Below are 12,651 nucleotides of genomic sequence, written 5' to 3'. Positions count from 1 at the left end.
TTTTGTACAACTTCAGATCTGTGGATGTGGTGCAGACACATATGAATTACCCCAAGGTACTCACCTACGATACATTTTCCCTCCCGATTTATCCCCACCAATCCCTGAAATCTGGGCACTTGGACTGTAAATAAAAATAAGGGGATAGCTGGGTGTGGTGGCTCAGGCCTGTAATCCCAGTGCTGGGGAGGCTAAGGTAGAAGAAACATTGGAGACCAACCTGGGAAACACAGTGACCCCCATCTCAAAAATGTTTTTTTAAATTTTAAAAAATAAGGGAGTAATAGAGAATTAGTGAAATTTGGCAGATTATTTGACTGCTGGGTTAAATAGCTGCCTCTGGATGCTGCAGTTTTCACAAAGTCCACTTAATTGCTCTGTATCTCTGATTCTTCATAGATAAAATAGTTTAGTCCACAAAGAGATGATACATGCTTGAGGTTATGGATACTGCAATTACCCTCATGTGATTGTTATACATTGTATGATTGTATCATAATATTGTATGTACCCCATGAATATATACACCTATTCTGTACCTATAACAATTTCAACAAATGGATTAGAAAGGACATAAGAGAAAAGGATGCCTTCAGAAATGTTTCAGATACCATGTTACTGTCTCTTTCAAATGCAAAGGAAACTTAGGAGGAATAGCAGCAAATATTTTTGCATGGAGTATGTCAACTGGCAAGGAACACAATTATAGACCATAAACTGTACTTACCAATAATAACAGTGTTATCATCAGCAATTAACAACTTGCTGTGGACATAGATAAGCTCAGTAACTAGGTTTCCTTCAAGCTCGGCATGTGTTCTAAGACCACAGAATGATATGTAGTTTATCCACTGATTACCAACTGCAAATTTAAAAAGAAATTATTATTAAAATTAATATGACCTAGCTCAATAAATATACTTTAAATCTTATTGTTTCTCAAAACATACCACTTAGACTGTTTAGAATACATTTTATGTATATTTTTTCTATTTCAGAATCCACTCAGGATTTATTTTTGGTATCTGAATTTCATATTGTCAATGTCAATCTGAATGGAGATATAATCCATTCAGATTGACAATATGAAATTCAGATACACACACACACACACACACACACACACACACACATAAATATATCTCCATTCAGACTGACAATATGAAATTCAGATACACACACACACACACACACACACACACACACAGACACAGATTTTTTTAATTGAAGTGTTTTCTGTCTTCCCTTTGCTAGGGCAATCCAAAAAGGTATTCAAATAAGAACATTTTATTTTAATGATTTGATAAGTAACTACTGAAGATTTGATGAGTAACTACTGAAGAGTGATGGTTAAAGCTGAGCCGGAATAGATTAATCAAAACTTCAGTGTGACACTTGCTTCTATCCTGCTTGACACTTGCTGCAGTTTAAATCAGATGCAAGGCATGTGCCAAACTACCTGATGCTTACATCATTTGTAGCACATTCAGCATGAAGCATTAGTTAAATTTTGCAGACTTTGGGTAAATAAAAATGTTGGCAGTGAAAAACCACTCCTCCTTTTAGATCATTTGGAAATTAGGAAATAGAAGAATCCTTACTACATTAGACTTAGAATTCTCTTCAAAGCAAGCAGCACTAGGTTTGTACTTTAAAATATTGCTCTCCATCTCATCATGTGAGGGCCATTCACGTGATAAGAAGAAATGCATTCCATACTAAGCCAACTCATAATCATTACCCCTGGTGTGAGTGTTAGTCACAGGATTTTATGGTCTTTCTCCCACACAGCAGTTGTCTTGGATAAGCAAAGTCTGATACCAAGAATAAATGGAGTGGAACCAAACCATCACAAATTCTAATAGAAAGAGAGCATACATTTTTTTTGTCTTTAAGAGAATTCGAAGCATACTATAGAAGGGTGGCAGTTCATGTCCCATTTACTGAAGTTTCCATTTATTACTGATGGTTTCTATTTTCCTACTGATGTTATTTCAGTGTTTCTATTAAGTCTGAATATCTTGGAAAGAAATTCATTCATAGGTTATGTATAGAGATGCCTCCACTTAGAGATAACTCTCCCCTGCTATGTATATGAGTGATGTTGTATAGCTGTGTTTGACAAGAGCTGAAGTGTTGGTATACTAGTGCATCATGTGTAAGAGCTGCATTTCTAAAAAGTTTCATGTAAATGAGGTTTTTGCAATCAATTTCTTCCCCCATTTGTTAATGTTATATTGAGAAGATGCTTCATCTGAAGAATCACCTCCTTTTTAAAGTCTTTTCTGATTCATTTTCTTTTTTAAGCCCCTTAGGCCCATAAAATGCCTGGAAAATATTTCCAACATAATGTCCAGTATCTTACAAACATTTATATAATCCTCAATTTTTTCTACTGTTATTCAGGAACTTGGTCTTACACATTTTAGTATTCTTATCCTTTCACAGTGCTAAAAAAATTGAATAAATGTATAAGTGGATAAATGAATATTCAGGAGGCAGTTGAAATGAAAATATATTTTACCTTTTAGTTTCTCTGTATCATCTACTCTCCTACAGCTGGATCATGAGCTAGAATTTGTAAGTTTAAGATACAAAGCAGCCTTTCAAAGGAATCATGGAGACAGTCCTTTGCTAAAGTAAGTATATTTTTACAGTAATTTCCATTAAAATTCACATTGAACAATATAGTAGACCAGTGATTCTCAGTGTGCATAAAGACCACCTCTATGGAACTTGTTAAAAGCAGATTCCTGGGACTCTTCTCAGAATTCTGATTCAGTAGAAATCAATTGAGTAAGTTCCCTGGGAGATATTGTTTTGAATGGCACTGCCATAGAGCTTTGATAATTATTTAAGATTAGTATACACTAAGAAAATAATACACCATGACCAAGTGACAGGCATTCCAGGATGCAAGTCTGCTCAATATGAGGAAATCCATTATTAGACATTATATTCATCAGTCTAAGGAGAAAAATAATATAATTACCCTAACAGATGCTGGAAAGCTTTTGACACAATTCAGTATCCACTCCTGATAAAAGCAATGAATAAAGTAGGAAATGATGAATACTTTCTTAACATGCTGAAAAAAAAATGTATTATATATTTACATGTATATGTGTGTATAATATCTTCAGTACTATTTAATATTGCCTTGGAAGTATCAGCCAATACAGTTGTGTAAGAGAAATCATATAAAAAGTAAAGTCATTTCCACTTGCAGACACTATGATAATTAATATACCTGGAGAATCAATAAAATTATACCAAATAATAAAAATATTAAGTATAATAAAAGGATATAAATTAACATATAGAAATCATAGCCTTTATATACACAAACAATAACCTCTTAGAGAATATAATCACAGACAAAGCCCCATTAAGAATGGCAACAAAGAAGATAAAATATTTAGAGATAAACTTAATGGTTCATGTGCAAAACTTTTATAAAGAAAAAGTTAAAACATTATCATGATATAAGAGTAGACGTGAACAAATGGAAAGACTGCTCTTGTTCTGGGATAGCACAAATCACCATTAGAAGATGTCAACAATCCCCAGGTTAATTTATAAATTTTTTTTCTTTTTTTGAGACAAAGTCTCACTCAGTCACCAGGCTGGAGTGCAGAGGAGCAATCTGGGCTCACTGCAACCTCCGCCTCCTGGATTCAAGCGATTCTTGTGCCTCAGCCTCCCAAGTAGCTGGGATTACAGGCACGTGCCACCATACCCAGCTAATTTTTATATATTTTTAGTAGAGACAGGGTTTCACCATGTTGGCCAGGATGGTCTCAACCTCCCAACCTAGTGATCTGTCTGCCTCAGCCTCCCAAAGTGCTGGGATTACAGGCGTGAGCCACAGCATCCAGCGCATTAATTTACAAATGTAATGTGATCTTGGGCAGGCGCAGTGGCTCACACCTATAATCCCAGCACTTTGAGAGGCCGAGGTAGGTGGACACCTGAGGTCAGGAATTCAAGACCAACCTGATCAATATGGTGAAACCCTGTCTCTACTAAAAATACAAAAATTAGCCAGGCGTGGTGGCAGGTGCCTGTAGTCCCAGCTACTTGGGAGGCTGAGACAGGAGAATTGCTTGAACCCAGGAGGCGGAGGTTGCCGTGAGCTGAGATTATGCCACTGCACTCTAGCCTGGGCTATAGAGCAAGACTCCATCTCAAAACAAATTAATTAATTAATGTGATCTCATTACATTACATAAGATCACATTAATGTAATGTACTATAATGTAATGTAATGGTAAAAGCACCAACAAAGTTTTATGGCGTTAGATAACCTGTGGTTTGTATGGAAAAATAAATATGCAAGAATTGAGAAAAATTGAAAAGAAAAGCTATGAGGCATTAGCCCTATCAGATATTAACACATACTATAAAGTCTGTATAATTAAAACAGTGCAGAGCCAGCAAATAAATAGATAAGGAAGTGAATGGAATAGAAAGTCCAAACAGAGATGCAAATACATAAGGAAATTTTGTGTATGATAAAGGAAACAGCTCAAATGATAAGGACAAGGCCTTTTAAATAAAAGGTGCTAGTACAGTTCCATAGTCACCTGAAAAAGATAAAACTCCAAAAATTTTTAACAAGAATAAACTCCAAATGGATCAGAGATAGAAATGTAAGCAAATGAAACCAGACAAGTGTTAGAAGAAAGCAAGGGTGAATTCCTGTATACCTCAAATATTGGAAAGACTTTGTAAGTATCCAGAGGCAAAAAAAAAAAAAAAAAAGATTGTTAAATTGGTTAGATTAAAAATGTAAGGAGGCTGAGGCAGGAGAATTGCCTGAACTCAGGAGGCGGAGGTGGCAGTGAGCCGAGATCGCGCCATTGCACTCTAGCCTGGGTAACAAGAGCGAAACTCCGTCTCAAAAAAAAAAAATGTAACAACACGTTTGCATGACACAAAATACCACAAGCAAAAAACAAAAGGAAAAAGACAAACTGGGAGAAAGTATTTGCAGTATACATCACAGATGAAGAGGTGAGAGTCCTAACATATAAAGAACTCTAAATAATTGAAAGGAAAAGAAGATCAAAATCTTAATAGAAAAATGAACAAAAGACATGAATAGACAATTCACACATACCACAGAACACATGTGAAAAGATATTCATCTCGACTCATAATGATAGAAATGCAAATAAAAACTAAATTGAGAAACAGTTTCTTATCTATAAGATCCGCAGAAAATAAAAAGACAACATATTCTGCTTGTGAGAATGGGTTGAAGCAGACTCTCATATATTGGTGATGAAAATGCAAATTCGTACAATTTTTTGAAGAGTCATTTAGCAAGATCTAACAAAGATACCTATGTGTTTACCTCCTGACACAGCAATCCCACTCTAGAAGTTTACCCTAAATATATACTTCCAACAAATAAAAATATATGTATATTTATTTACACATCCACAGTTACCCATTGTATATAGTTCTATTGGAAGCATATAATTTTTTGTTGTTGAAGACAATCTAACTGCCTATTCATAACACAGTGATTGAATAAACTATGGCAAATCCACATATGGAAGACTATGCAGCGTTAAAAAGAAACGAAGATCTCTATGAACTAATATAGAGTGATATCCAGGGTATTCTGTTAAATGAAAAAGACAAAGTGAACAAGAGAATATGCAATATATTTTTGTGAAAGAGATCAGGAGAAATAAGAAAACAGACATCTATCTGAGCATTATTCCAAGAAAAAACACAACAAAATTAACCTAGAAACTGGTGAAATTGGTTACCAATAGGGAATGGGTGGGTGAAAAAATGGCTGGGGTAGAAACTGAAAGCGTGGCGTGGCGGCATTTATGTACATATGCTTTTGTATAGTTCTGGCTATAGGAAGCATATCTCATGCATTCAAAAAAATCATCAAGAGAGATTTTTTAAAAACCCGCAATGTAATATAAACCAAAGCAAATGAACCGAACCAAATGAAGTTAATAACATAATCCAAGTACTTTTGATCTCAGACATTTGAGTATATACCCTTAAGCTAAAGGCAAAAAACACTATAAGCAAGTGTGAAACTCTAGTAAGTTGATTCATTGTTTTCACAGTGGTATGGGCCAGCAATCCCAAAACGATTTTCTGGGTATTATAAGGTTGAGGAAGTACATAAATTTGCTGTGGATAATGGAAGCTGGGTTTCTCACTGTGAAAGAAAGGAGTTATAAACATAAAAAGAGGGATGGCTAGAAGAATCCTATGTTGCGGGATTGGAATTGGAGGTATCCATATGATGAGAAAGAGAGAGAAGAGGTTTGTGTGTGTGGACAGAGGGCCCAGAGTAGTGATATTCTAGTAGCAATGATCACATCTAGCACCCAGACTTTACTTTCTAAATACCAATTTTCACTGAAATAACCTAGGTTCCTTGAAGAAATGGCTGATTGCAGGGCTAGCATTGGGAATATATGAGTCTGGGACATCTTGTTGTGCCAGTAGAAGACGATGAGGGCGCATGTCCAAAAAACATAAAACCAGCTTTAAAAGGCCCTCATTGGCCAAACTTGGGCAGGCTGAACGTCAGGATCTTAACCTATTGAACAAAAGCTATAGGTCCATACTAATATAAATACATAAATGGGGAAAAAGGGAAAACTTTCCTTATAGAATTCTAATTAAAAGAAACTAATAAATATGGAAAAAAAAGATGGAATCAGAAAGTCATGGTTACTGTCATGGTAATTGATTCAGAGAATAATTAATGCATGCTAAAACCAATAGGTGAATGGTGATAAGAAGCAGGATATTTATATACACCCAAGGTGTTTTTCTACAAAATACTATCAATTATGAAGGGAAAAATAGTGGAGAATTCTGGCAGACATCACCTTCACTAAGTGATCAAAGTTAATATAATCAGTAAGGGAATAAATCAACACTATGTTCTTTCTGCTATGTTACAGTAAGAACACGGCCTCACGTCTGTGATACCGCTCCAAAAAAGCATAACCTAAATCTAAACAAGAGCAAACAACAGACGTACCCAAATTGAGGGTCAGTCTACAGAGCAACTGGCCTGTACTCTTCCAAAACATCAAGATCATGAAAGCTCTGACCCCCCCCAAAAAACAAAATGATTGAAAGATAATTCCAGATTGAAGGAAAATAGACACATGACAACTTAATGTCACACAGGATTGTAAACTGAATTCTAGCCTAGGAAAAAGCCTTTTTTCCTCTTTTGCTCTAAAGAACATTCCTAAGACAACTGGCAAAATTTCAATAAGGTCTATAAACTGGATAATAGTATTATATCAATGTACATTTATTTTGATAATTGATCTATACCTGCTTAAGAGAATGTCCTTGTATTCTCAGAAATACACATACATATAGGGAGAAATAGGTATCATGGCTGCAACTTATTCCAAAATGACTCAGGTGTGTGTACTTTAAAAGAAGAGAAATTCAATACAATAGACCTGATATTTATAAGGAAATTTCATGAAAGAACATCAAGAGATGTTACAGGCTTTTCTTATTTAAAAACTTGTAGCACTTGGTACATGTACATATCTAATCCTGATTGAAAACTTCTGGCCCTTATCTTAAATTATGCTAAATTAGCTGCTAAAATGCTGTGATTACCAAAAACTATAAAAATGATAAAGAAATGCTTGAAATTAAACATAAAATCTCTGAAGACTAGTATATCAGATAATTATATATTAATAGCTGCTGGTTTTCTTTTTGGGGATTTTAACATATTCATAGTGGCAGTTTTGTTATTCTAAATAATTAAAACAGTACAGAACTATATTTCTCTATCCAATTAGAGATTAGCTAGTTCATGTATTTAAAACTGACTATATATACAAAAACAAAGCCAACAGCCAACAATACAACCTTGTACTTTAGAAACAGGCATTATGTAATTAATCTTTTCTCTCTGTCTAGCACATGAACATTTTCCCCACTGAGATGCCAAGGTACTTGGCAATTTTTGTTATAAACAGGCATAGCATTGAAATTACTTCTTGTGTTAAAATCCAATTTTTCCCCCTGAATAGGCGAAGGCAGGAAAAGGGTCCAGAGCCAAAGGAAATACTTTATAATAAGCCCAGGACATTTTTACTGTTGAGAAACTCAATAATAAGCTTTTGATTTTTTTTGTTCTCCTATATCCTCACATTTGCATTTTTACAAGCCACTACCAGTGCTGAATAACTTTCCAATTTTGCTTTATCAATATTATCTTTTATGAAATTATTCATTCACTATCATCTTCATTTTAGGCCATTAGAAAATAGAGACAGAGATAATACTCTGGCAAATCTGTCCTAAGTACAATGAGGTGCAACTTTTGGAAGTATTTGTTATTGGTGATGTACATATCTTTTGTCTAAAGTTGTTTTCAAAAGTTTTGTAGGTTGAGCAGATTATCAGCAAAAAATTATGGAACACACAACACCAGTATATGTATATATGTATCTTTTGAAATTATATACATGTACTAAAATCTTGTCACTATTTTTAATTGTCAGTACTTTAAATTTGTATTTAAAGTTTCTAAATCTTTTAAAAATTCTTAAAATTTATAAACTTTATACTATAAAATTCTCCTCTGTAAAATGTACACATCAGTATGTTTAATGAGAAGTAGTATTCACAAGGCTGTACAACCATCACCACCACCTAATTTCTAAGACAGTTTTATCACCCCAAAAAGAAACTCCATACTCATTAACAGTTATACCCCATTCCACTTGCCCCTATATATGATTTTCAAACACCCTATTATTCTACTAACTGGCTCTATGGATTTGCCTATTGAAAACATTTTATAAAAATGGAACCAGACAATATATGGCCTTTTGTGCCTGGCTTCTTTCACTTAGCGTAAGGTCTTCAGCGTTCATCTGTGCTGCAGCATGTGTCAGCATATGCCCTCTTACATCTAAATAATACTCCACTGTATGGATATACCCCATTTTGTTTATACGTGCATCAGCTAATGAACATGGGGTTGTTGCCATTTTTTTGGGAATTCTGAACAGTGGTGCTATAAACATTCATGTACATATTTTTGTGTGGACATTTGTTTTTAATATTTGAGTAAATGTTAAGGAGTAGAACTTCTGGGTTATAGGGTAACTTTTGTTTAACTTTTGCAGAACTGTCAAACTGGCTTTCCAAAGAAGCAGTACCATTTTGCATTCCCAACAGTAATGTGTTAGGGTTCCACTATTAACACACCCTTGCCAATATTTTATTATTATTATTATTATTGCCATCCCAGTGAATGTAAAAGTGTGAAGTTGTATTGTGAGTTTGAGTTGAATTTCTAGTGACTAGTGATACTGAGTTTTCTTTCATGTGCTTATCAGCCATTTGAATATCTTCTTTGGAAAAATACCTGTTTAAATCATTTGTCCATTTTTTATTTTTTTAATTATTTTTATTATTGAATTGTAACAATTCTTTATATATTCTGTATACTAGTCCCTCATATATATGATTTTCAAACAATTTTCTCCTATTCTGTGGGGTGTTTTTACTTCCTTGATAATGTTCATTGGAGCACAAAAGCTTTCAAGCTTTCAAGTTTGATGAAATCCAAATTATCTATTTTTATATGTGTCCTTCTGCTTTTGGTGTAAAATCCAAGAAACCATTGTCACAATGATTTATGTCTATTATTTTATCCAAGGAAATTTATAGTTTTAGTATTAACATGTAGGCCTTTGATCCATTTTGAGTTAATTTTTGTATATCATATGAGGTAGGGGTTCAACTTTTTTTTTTTTGCATGTGGATATATAGTTTTTCCAGCACCATTTGTTGAGAAGACTACTCTTTCTCCATTAATTGTTCTGGCACCACCTCCCTGAAATTTAATTTACCATAATCATAAGAATTATTTTTAGATTCTCAACTCTATTCAGTTGATCTATAAGTCTAATTTTATGTCAGTAGTGAGGGAATGTGTTCTCTTTCCGGGTCCACAAGGGGCGTAATTTTAAGGGCAAGAACTTCCCAGCGTCATGCCCCGCTCCCATCTCTCTCCATCAGGGAGATTGCACAGTCTAATTTTCGTGGCGTGGGAAGAACCAAAAGTCAATCACTCCATCGGAAGTTCTAAGGAACTCCTTTCATTGGCCAGCGGTCTTAGAGAAGATGGGGCTTCCTCCCAGGTGAAAAGTCGCCTTCCTCCACACCCCTCCGGACTCATGTTTGGATCCCCTTCCACCCTCGTGGAAGCCGTCTTTCTCTTTCCTGGATTTTCCCTCTGGAGTCCCCTTCCACACTCTCTCGTGGAAGCCTGTCTTCTTCCCCTCCTAAACTCCATCTCTCTCTCTCAATTCTCTTCTACCCAGTGTGGAAGCTGCTTTCATCTCCTGGATTCCATCTTTCTGGATTCTCTCACAGTGTGAAAGGAGCTTTCCTTCGCTGGTTTTACCCCTCTGGGAAACCTTCTCACTCAGTGTGAGAGCTAGCTGTTTCTTTCTCTCACCTTCTCCTTTTTCTCTTTCTCTATCTAAATAAATCACTTTCTGCAACCACTTTTTGAGTCCAGTATTTTACTTTAGGAGTGCACTGTGCTGTGGTCTCCTCTCTCATTATTGAGAGAATGATAGACCAAGAACCTGGAGAAGCATCCTCTCAGGGGAGCTGAGGGCTACCCTGAACCCCTGAACCTCAACAGTAGCACACTATTATTGTTGGTTTGCTGCAAGTTCTGACATCACGTACGTGACACCTCCAATTTGTTCTTATTCAAGATTGTTTTGGGAATGCCAAATGCCTTGAAATTTCACATGAACTTTAGGATTAGCCTGCCAATTTTCTGCAAAAAGATATTTGGGATTTTGATAAGGATTGTGTCGAATGTATAGATAAATTTGGGGAGTACTGCCATCTTAACAATGCTAACTAAGTCTTTCAATCTGTTAACACAGAGTATCTTTTCATCTATTTAGATCTTCTTTAATTTCTTTCAATATTTTATTATTCTCAGCATACATATCTTCCACTACCTTTATTAAATTTATTCCTAATTTATAAAAGATAAATAATCAAATTCTTTGATGCTACTTTAAATTGTTTTCTTAATTTCATTTTCAGCTTATTCATTGCTAGAATATAAAAATGAATTGATTTTTGTATACTCATATCTTGCAACATTGCTAGACTAATTTATTATATGTAATAGTATATGTGAATTCCTGAGAATTTCCTGCATACAAGATCATGTCATCTGTAAAAGGAGGTAGTTTTATTCTTCCTGTTCCTTTCCCTTTTTAAAAAAAATATTTTTTTTGTTCAACTGTTGTGGCTGAAACCTCCAGTACAATGCTGACAAGAGTGAACACTCTCATCTCATCACTGATCATAGAGGGGAAAGCTTTCAGTCCTTCACCATTAAGTATGATATCAGCTTATATGTAACATCCACAAATGCCATTTATATGGCTGAGGAAGTTCCCATGTCTTCCTACTTTGTTGAGGTTTTGTGTTTTGGGATTTTATGAAAGTGTTTGGGATTTCGCCAAATGATTTTTCTGTGTCTAATGAGATGATTAAGCATGGTTTTTGTCCTTTATTCTATTATTGTGGTGCATCACATCTATTGATTTTCAGATGTTAAAACCAACCATGCATTCCTAGGAAAAATCCCATTTGGTCATGATGTATAATCCTTTTCATAAGGTCAGATTCAGTTTAGTAGTATTTTGCTGAGGAATTTTGTATGTACATTCACAAGGAATATTAATCTGTGGCTTTCTTTTCTTTCTTTTTTTTCTTTTTTAGATGGAGTCTTGCTCTGTCACCAGGCTGGAGTGTAGTGGCGCAATCTCAGCTTGCTGCAACCTCTACCTCCTGGACTCAAGCAATTCTCCTGCCTCAGCCTCCTGAGTAGCTGGGACTAAGGTGTGTGCCACCATGCCCAGCTAATTTTTGTATTTTTAGTAGAGACAAGATTTCACCATATTGGCCAGGATGGTCTCGATCTCTTGACCTCATGATCTGCCTGCCTCGGCCTCCCAAAGTGCTGGGATTACAGGCGTGAGCCGGCCCTTTTCTTTTCTTATAATGACTGTGGTTTTGGTATCAGGATAATACCGGACTCATAGAATGTATTGGGAAGTATAGTAATACATTGCTTAATGATGGGGATATGTTCTGAGAAATGTGTCACTGGGTGATTTTTGCCATTGTTTGAACATTGTAAAGTTTAATTACACAAACCTACTATGCAAATCATATGGTCTACTACATACCCAGGCTATATGGTATAGCTTATTGCTCCTAGGCTACAATCCTGTATAGCATGATACTATACTGAATACTGTAGGCAACTGTAACTTAATGGCAAGTATTTGTGAATCCAAGCATAGAAAAGGCATGTTAAAAACATGATATAAGAGATCAAAAATGATACACAAAGCACTTATCATGAATGAAGTTGCTCTGGGTGCCAGTGAGTGGTGAGTAAATGTGAAGATCTAAAATATTACTGTACACCACTGTGTACTTTATAAACACTGTACACTTAAGCTACATTAAAATGTTAAATTTATTAAAAAATAAAGTAATTGTACCATGATGTGAGTATGACTGTGACATCACTTGGTGATAGGAATTTTTCAGCTCCATTAT

At 35.2% G+C, this 12,651-nt stretch overlaps 1 protein-coding gene across 5 annotated transcripts in view; it reads right to left on the bottom strand.

Moving 5' to 3' along the window:
* Positions 1-12,651, bottom strand: part of PLD1 (phospholipase D1) — a 206,898-nt gene that overhangs the window by 20,875 nt on the left and 173,372 nt on the right. For all 5 annotated transcript variants that reach the window (XM_064378643.1, XM_012466706.3, XM_012466705.3 and 2 more), the window contains one exon: positions 728-862. In XM_064378643.1, coding sequence (XP_064234713.1) covers positions 728-862 — 135 coding nt within the window. The remainder of the gene's footprint in view (positions 1-727; positions 863-12,651) is intronic.

The sequence above is a fragment of the Aotus nancymaae genome, unplaced genomic scaffold (genome assembly GCF_030222135.1).
Source record: "Aotus nancymaae isolate 86718 unplaced genomic scaffold, 86718_ANA_hifiasm-v0.15.2.pri h1tg000019l, whole genome shotgun sequence".
Classification (NCBI taxonomy): Eukaryota; Metazoa; Chordata; class Mammalia; order Primates; family Aotidae; genus Aotus; species Aotus nancymaae.
The sequence above is the reverse complement of the archived record's forward strand: the minus strand, read 5'-3'. Positions and strand labels throughout refer to the sequence as shown.